The 8317-nt window shown below is 37.8% G+C and overlaps 1 protein-coding gene across 1 annotated transcript in view; it reads right to left on the bottom strand.

Moving 5' to 3' along the window:
• Window positions 1-455: 455 nt before the first annotated feature.
• Window positions 456-8317, bottom strand: part of ENPP1 (ectonucleotide pyrophosphatase/phosphodiesterase 1) — a 69329-nt gene continuing 61467 nt past the window's right edge. The window contains 4 exon segments of the mRNA XM_030316364.1: window positions 456-883; window positions 4197-4359; window positions 6707-6839; window positions 7691-7771. Of these exon segments, the coding sequence (XP_030172224.1) occupies window positions 713-883; window positions 4197-4359; window positions 6707-6839; window positions 7691-7771 (548 nt within the window). The 3' untranslated portion in view covers window positions 456-712.

The following is an 8317-nucleotide window of genomic DNA, read 5'->3' as shown; positions in this document are numbered from 1 at the left end:
CTTTTTTTTAAATGCAAATGTAGGGTAAAATTTTATAGCAGGTCGATATGCTAGATAATTCACAGATGTTGCCTCAAAGTTTAACTTGCTAAAGACATTAAATCTGAAATTGCTAAATCACAATTAAAAACAAAAACCCACAGGACTGCATAGTTTGGCTTTTGAAAGGGTATACAGAAAAGACAGAAAGAGGGCCTCAGAGATATTTTTACTTCCACTTAATTTTTTGGTTAAAACTCAGATGAATAAAACTCCAAGTTAAAAAGAATCCAGAATCACTTCTAAATTCTTATGAAAATACTAATGCTGTAACACGGATTATTATTCCAATCCTATCCATTAGCGCCCTGTTTGCCAGTTCCACAGAAGTTTATTAACGAAAGGAAGATTCAAATGTCTGGTGTCCAGACAACGTTCACAGCTACTTCTGCCCTTAAGAGAATATAGAAGAGCAGTTTTAGGTATGGTCTGTCTTTATTTCCCAAATCGGAACGATTCTGACACATTCAAACATGTGCGAGACTCAAGAAGAACATTTTCCTACTGCCAGGCCGAGGCCACAGGGTTCCCTGAGACGGTCGTATCACAGAGGATTCTCAGCTCTAACTCTGGTCGACAGTTTCCAAACAACGCGACAGCGTGAACAGAGGGCTGTATAAAATAGAAGGTTCTTTCAAAAACATTTATGATGTGTTTTTTGGAATAAAAAATATCAGTCTTCTTCATTAAAAGTTGGCAACTGTGTTTTCAACTTTAAAATGTCTGAGATTGGCTCTTTTCTCTCTTGATAGAAGCTGAGTCCAGTGATGTGTTCGACATCTGCGATCCGAGCTCTGTGTAACTTCAGTAACTCTTCAACCCACGAGGAGTCCTGCTTCCCATGCTATGAAGGTGGGAAATGTAAAACAAACAGTCACTGGAGAACAGTCCGTTCACTTTCTCTACAAGCACTTTGTCTTCCCATTTCAATCAGCTATGGCACTTTGGCTCCCAAGTGGCAGAGGCCACAAGATTTGTTAGGTACAATCCCTGCTCTTGAGTAGCTCACTATCTAACATATACTATGCACGTTTGTTTAATCAGATGTCTCAAATCTGGGGAAAGGAAAGTACACCTGGAATAGATGCTCATATATTGCACTGGTACAAGAGACTGGATCAGTGTGAGGTTAAAAAAAATGCTGGAAAACAGAAGCAATGTGGCATGGCCGAAAGAATGTGGGAATTAGTAGCAAGAAAGTTGGGTTCAAGTCCTGGTTCCATCATTTTCATACCACGTAAACTGAGGCAAGTTGGTTAACATCTGAATCCTGATTCTCTTACCTGCACCCTCCTTATAAGGTTGTTTTTGAGGATCAAATGTAATGATGTGTGCACACTATAAAAACACCAGCTCTTATCAGAATCCGTTACCTACACAGTTGCAATGAAGCCAGCGTTGGGGGAAGTGGTGAAACACAATTTCATCTGGTTTGGTAGCGAAGTCTCAGCTAACATGAGATCAGACAAGAAGTAAAGGCATGTGCTCTGGCACATGGAAGCAGAAGTGGTAGCTGAGGCAGGTAACAGAGATAGAAATCATACATTCATGCATAAGTACCATTTTTCTGCAGCTGGCTCCTGGAGAGGGTCAGGTGAAGAAAGTATCCACTGATTGGTGGTCTATAATTGTACTTTATTTCTTTTTTTAACGTTATTTATCTTTTGAGAGAGGGACAGAGAGTGAGGGAGAGGCAGGGAGCAGGGAAGACGGAGGATCCCAAGCAAGCTCCGTGCTGTCAGCACAGAGCCTGATGTGGGGCTCGAACTCGTTAACCATGACATCATGACCTGAACGGAAATCAAGAGTCAGACACTTAGCTGACTGAGCCCCTATGATCGTACTTTAAAGACATCCTTCAATAAAGATTCCTGTACCCTTGGGACATTATTAGTTGGAAAGGATAAATATAGACTTTTCACATAAAAAGGGAATGGATCAATAGTTTCCATTTTCCCATTAGCCTCCAATCATCACTATACCCAGTACTAATTGCTGCCCCACTCAGTTTTTCTCTGCAGCAATCTTCACTCTGGCCCTCAAAGGAATAGCCCTGACTCAGTGCATTACTTGGCCAGTAGATATTTTTCATCTGTCCCAACATACACAGGAATAGATGCAAAGTACATGTAAGACATCTGTTTTCTCAGGCCAATATCCTGTTGATCCTTAGTCACTACTTCAGAGACGAAACAGAAGGAATCAGTAAGTATGGGTGATATACCTTCAAATAATCCTCTCTCTGGTTCAAGTCCAATAGTTAGTGTCTTCAAGGCACATTACTATTATAGAATTTGATAAAATATTTGTACAAGAGCTTTTGGAATGATAGAGATAGGAAAGGAACTCGGTGCCTAACTCATGACACCTGACATTATTTTGGTCATGAAATGTAAGCGTAAGTCTGTTGCTGCCGTCTTTTGGGGGGAAAGGGCCCAGAATTCAGACATGATATCTAGAGAAGTAGAAACCATCTTCAGCCCACATATGCTACATGCTAATAATAGCAGCAAAGGAACACAGGAAAGGTCTGGGTCCCTAATGGTGCTGCTGACCCAAGACTGTCTACCTCTGGATGGCCCATTACATGAGGACTTGCTCAAGTCACTGTACATGGTCCTCTTATTTTCTGCAGAAGACTAACTGATACCTTTAGTGATCATTTAATCTCTTGGGAAAAAAGAAATCAATGAACAAGGGAATACTCATACAGTGTTGAACATTGAACAGTTAGCACACTTAGATGCCTGTTGGGCATAGGTAAAAAAGGTAAAATCCTGCTCTTCTGTACTTAATTCTGAAGAATAAGGAAAAATAACTTAATGAGAAATATCTTCTATGAGAACTGATCAATCTCAAAGTTTATCAGAGAAACAATTAAAGAGTGAAATATCTTCATTAATTCTTAATGAATGATACATAGACTCCTAGATCAAGGAGGGCAATACATCCCTATTTTCCACTCCTGGGCCCACAGGAGAAACCACAATCTGTTTTGTTCACTGCTGTGTTCTCTGTACTAAGAGTCCCTGGCAACACGTAGTTATTAAAGAAAAGAACGACTGGATCCAAGAAGGGATACATGAATAAATAAAGGGAGGAATGAATAAGCAATCATAGCACTCTCTCCTGCTGAGCTCAGACTCATCCTTTTGACCAAAGGACTCCAGATATCCACCACCCATTCAAATGAGGCTGGTAAGAAAGCCACATCTTGTTGCCAACTTAGATCTAAACTTAGAGTGTGTAAGTTCAATGGACAAAAAAAAAAAGTGAAAAAAAAAATCTACTGGGAAATCTGGGAAGTACTCTGAAAAAAAAAAAAAAAAATTTGGCTTACCATAAGGAAAAACTTTAAAATTCCTAAAATTTTAATGGAGTCTTGATGTTGTTCAAAGACGAGTTTAGGTATTTTAAATTCTGAGCAAATAAGGTAACATAAAACAATTATTTCTAAATGCTGAATGACCATAGAATAAGAAAAGATAATTAAAGACAAACATGAATTTTATAATAAAGTCGTATACAGAAAATTAATCTGAAATACTACAGAACTATAACTTTAAGACTAATTTATAACAATGTTAACACTCTGGGAATTATAAATCCAGTTTGGGAACAAGAAAAAATTCATAGCTCAAATAAACCTAGAATTTAGTGGCTATGCCATATGAAGGCATTCGTATGTTTTTACATTTTGATCTGTTTTATTGTGTTTTAAAAAAAATTTTTTTTTTTTGAGAGAGACACACAGCACATGCACACGTGAGCATGGGGCGGGGGCGGAGGGGGGAGGGCAAAGACAGAGGGGGCAGAGGTTCCCGAGCAGGCTCTGAGCTAACAGAGAGCCCAACGTGGGGCTCGATCTCACAAACCATGAGATCATGACCTGAGCCAAAGTCAGACGCTCAACTGACTGAGCCACACAGGCACCCCTAGTTTGTGTTTTTAACAGACAAGGGTGGTCTTCTCCAGAGATAGGTCATCTCAGAGTATCAGATTTAAAACCGTCCTGCAAAGTTCATGTGAAGTGCATCCTTTCAAAGTACATGCATATTCAAGTTCCGTTTTTGCCCAGAGTAATGTTAGATACAATACACCAATATACTTATATCCGTATTTTCAACGCGTCAGGTAAGCTAACAAAGGCTACTTACCACACAGCTCTCAATGTTGTCAGTCCTGTGAGGCAAAATGAAAGCTAAGGTGTCTAAATCTCCACACTGTGAGGGAGTCTGGGATGTGTTTTTACAACTTGTTAGCACAATGAAGAAGTGAGTCGGGATCAGAATTTCTCGATTACGGATGCGTCTGCTGTTTCTGTAAGATAAGGCAATATTCACTTTAAGAAAGAAATAACTATCTTCTTTTTAATGAATACTTCAGGAAAGTATAATTTTAATGCAAAGCATCTAAAAATACAATGCAAATAATTAAATGTTAGTATGAAGTTAGTCATTGTGATACCTCAACATATCCTGCCAGATTGAGACAATGAATTAGAAGACACTCAGATAGACATACACTAAATACTTTTTGTTTTCTATAAGAATTTATTGAACTTCGGATTTCTTTTTTTGCTTCTATCTGAACACATTGGAATGGAGATGCTAAAGAAAAAAAATATGTATCATTCTCGAATACCTACAGCCAAAGTTCTAAAGCATTATTGATAAGTATTTTCAACCCTATGCAACTGCACAGATAGTAGACAGAGAGGAAACTAGTTTGGGATTTTTTTCTGTTCCATCCCCTCCAGAGAAGTCATATGTTTTTATATTTTGATGTAAACTGTGACTCTTCTTTGTTTTAAAGGCATTTCCTTTCCCATCCCAATAACTTCTTTTAAATTGTAGTATATTCTCCAAGAGGTCCCAAGTAACACCTTTACCTCATCGTAATTCTATTTCCTTGGGGCTCAAAGCTAGGTTTGTTTGTTTTTCAGCATCTTTCAAAATTTAAGGTAGTGGGAGCATTGTTTTCAATTTTAATCTTCTGTGGAGCCATAATATAGAAGATGGATTAAAACAGAGAGCTCTGGTAGAATCCAAAATGTATAAAGTTCCCTTCTTTACCCATTCTACTGCTGTGACCTCTGAGGCAGTTATGTTAGGACCCTTATTCCTCAAGGGATATAGTTTAAAACAAACAAACAAACAAACAAAAAAAAAAACCCTGTCATTTTACAAACTAATGTGCTACAGATATATGTGTGTGAAGAGTAATTTCCGAGCCTGCCTGGAAGAACGGTGCTCAGGGAAGAGGTGAATCTCAGCAGATGTTTCAATTTCTTTATCCTGGAGCCTTAATAGCAAAATTGCTTCCAAAACTCATGTTATTTTTTTTTTTTTTAATTTTTTTTTTTTCAACGTTTATTTATTTTTGGGACAGAGAGAGACAGAGCATGAACGGGCGAGGGGCAGAGAGAGAGGGAGACACAGAATCGGAAGCAGGCTCCAGGCTCTGAGCCATCAGCCCAGAGCCTGACGCGGGGCTCGAACTCACGGACCGCGAGATCGTGACCTGGCTGAAGTCGGACGCTTAACCGACTGCGCCACCCAGGCGCCCCTGATGTTATTTTTTTAAGAAAGATCAAATGGAGGGATCCAGGTGTGCTATTTCGAAGGGACACATGCAACCCCATGTTTATAGCAGCGCTATCAACAATAGCCAAAGTATGGAAAGAGCCCAAATGTCCATCGATGGATAAATGGATAAAGAAGATGTGGTATATATAGACATACAATAGAGTATTAGTCGGCAATCAAAAAGAATGAAATCTCGCCATTTGCAACTACGTGGATGGAACTGGAGGGTATTATGCTAAGTGACATTAGTCAGAGAAAGATAAAAATCATATGACTTCACTCATATGAGGACTTTAAGAGACAAAACAGATGAACATAAGGGAAGGGAAACAAAAATAACATCAAAACAGGGAGGGGGACAAAACAGAAGAGACTCTTAAATATGCAGAATAAACAGAGGGTTCCTGGAGGAATTGTGGGAGGGGGGATGGGCTAAATGCTTAAGGGGCGCTAAGGAATCTACTCCTGAAATCATTGTTGCACTATATGCTAACTAATTTGGATGTGAATTAAAAAAAATAAAAAAAATAAAAAAATAAAATGTTCTCCTCCTCTCCTTTATAAAAAACCACTGTTGGTTTTTTTTTTCAAGATGGTCACTCCATCTCCCTCTAACCAAAGTTGGGTAAAAGCTGTGACATTCACTCAAGGCCTAAGCTTGGACACTATAGATTTATAACCCTGTTGGTTCTTTCAGGATGCCTCTAGCCACAGCACGTGTTCATCTTCTAGCCAGCAGTATGTTAATTAAGACAGTATTTTAACAATCAGCCACACATAGGGATTTTAAACATGGATGTTACCTTCTTAACATACAGTGAGTTCAGTGCTTAATCTGAGCTCAAGAATTACTTATCTAAGCTGCGTGGGAGAGAAACACTCCTTTCCTCCAAAAAACATTTTACTGATCACTGAGCAAAACATCAAAATTAATCAGGTATTTCAAGGGGCTCTCAGTGTAATCGGAAATGTCACGTACATCAATATGAATACTATCAGACAGAAAAGGCTCTGGTGACTCAACTGGATGGTAATCCCACTTGACAGCTGTTTTTAAGAGGAAATGAAATATGTCTTACTGCTTCAGGGTCTCTGAGGAATCATAGCATCCATCATAATCAGAGTCAAACACAGGGCCACTGACAACATTGACACCATTTCTTTCTTCTGCATACCTGTGCAGTAGGGTGCCATGAAAATAGTGCCATATAACTGAAACAAGAAGGAAGTCAGTGCAGTTTCAAAAGAATAAGGTGCCATGCTGTTGTGTTACAAAAACTCAACAACCTCATTTGAAATCAGCATCTGTAGTAATCAGAGACAAAGTCAAATTTGGCTTCAGTGTTAATGTGAGGCCAAAAATCCATTGCTCAACTTTGGCCTTTGGCAGAACTAATAAACAAATGTTGAATTCAAGACTATTTTGGACATGACTGATCATGTGCATCACCATGAATTTGTGATCACAGACCACCACAAAGCATAAAAAACCATGAACATCAGTAAACAAGGCAAGTTATTCAGAATTATTGTTAATATCTGAACATTCCTTTTGAAATAGTCACAAGTACTCTACATGTAAATTGGAGCAAAAATCTCCTGTATGCTCTATATTGTGAAATCCTATATGCCACTTGAAGTATAAATTTATATTTATCCTTGTAAGAGCCAAATGCTGCGATAATTAATAGTGATATAAAATCCATACATTTTAAGATCAAAAGCAATTATCAAGAACTTCCAAAAGTTAAATAAGGAAACATACTGAAAGTTTATGTAAATGTTGTAGATTATATTAACTGGATAACTTTCCAAGAAGACTACATACTTTTTCCACCAAAAAATGTCATTTATAGAGATTTAAATACAGAGTAGAATAAATGGTATTGGACTATATCATGATTCTAATAGTTGTAGAATTTTTGTGTATTGGTGTTGTCCAAGTTAAACCGGTAAGAATGTATCAGATAGTCATTTAGAGGGTCAACCTTATTAATATAAATTATACCTATAATACACAGAAATTCATTGAGATTATGAAATATAGGGTTAAAATTTTTTACCTTGAAAACTCTGGTACATTGGCACTATGTTAGTATTAAGCAATGCTTCAGAATATAGTTGACTTGAACCTTTATTTAGTTCTACAAAAAAATAAAAATAAAAAAGACAACTATTTCATTCTTCATGAGTAGCATTAGACATTATACTTTTTCATGGGAGTAGCATTTTTAAAAATTAGCTATCACCTTAAACCCATAAAAGTTTCCCAGGTACTGGGTCAAGGGAAAGGGCAATGTGCTTGGTCAAGTCCCTTAAAAAAAAGGAAAATAAGTATTTTCTTCCTCAAGATGAATTTAGCAAAGAAACAAAAGCTTAATAAGAGCCCCAAAATAAACGTGTTCAATTTTTACCTTATTTGCCTTATTTCAACTACGATGTATTGTGTGGACAATCTTCTTTCCTTCAACTCTTTTACAGTGAAAGGAAAAAAGAGGATATCTGGCTTCAGAACAACACCTACTGCCCTAAAAAAACATCCCAGGATGTCTGCCTCGAAATGCTGTACAAGGCTTCTTTGTATGGATTTTCAGCTTGGATCTGCTTTATTTTCATAAAGCAATAGCCAAGTTCTGACTTCAGACACTTATTCTGGGGACTGGACTGGATACTGAAAGTATTTAAGCACC

This window comes from Lynx canadensis, chromosome B2 (assembly GCF_007474595.2).
Source record: "Lynx canadensis isolate LIC74 chromosome B2, mLynCan4.pri.v2, whole genome shotgun sequence".
Classification (NCBI taxonomy): domain Eukaryota; kingdom Metazoa; phylum Chordata; class Mammalia; order Carnivora; family Felidae; genus Lynx; species Lynx canadensis.
The sequence above is the reverse complement of the archived record's forward strand: the minus strand, read 5'-3'. Positions and strand labels throughout refer to the sequence as shown.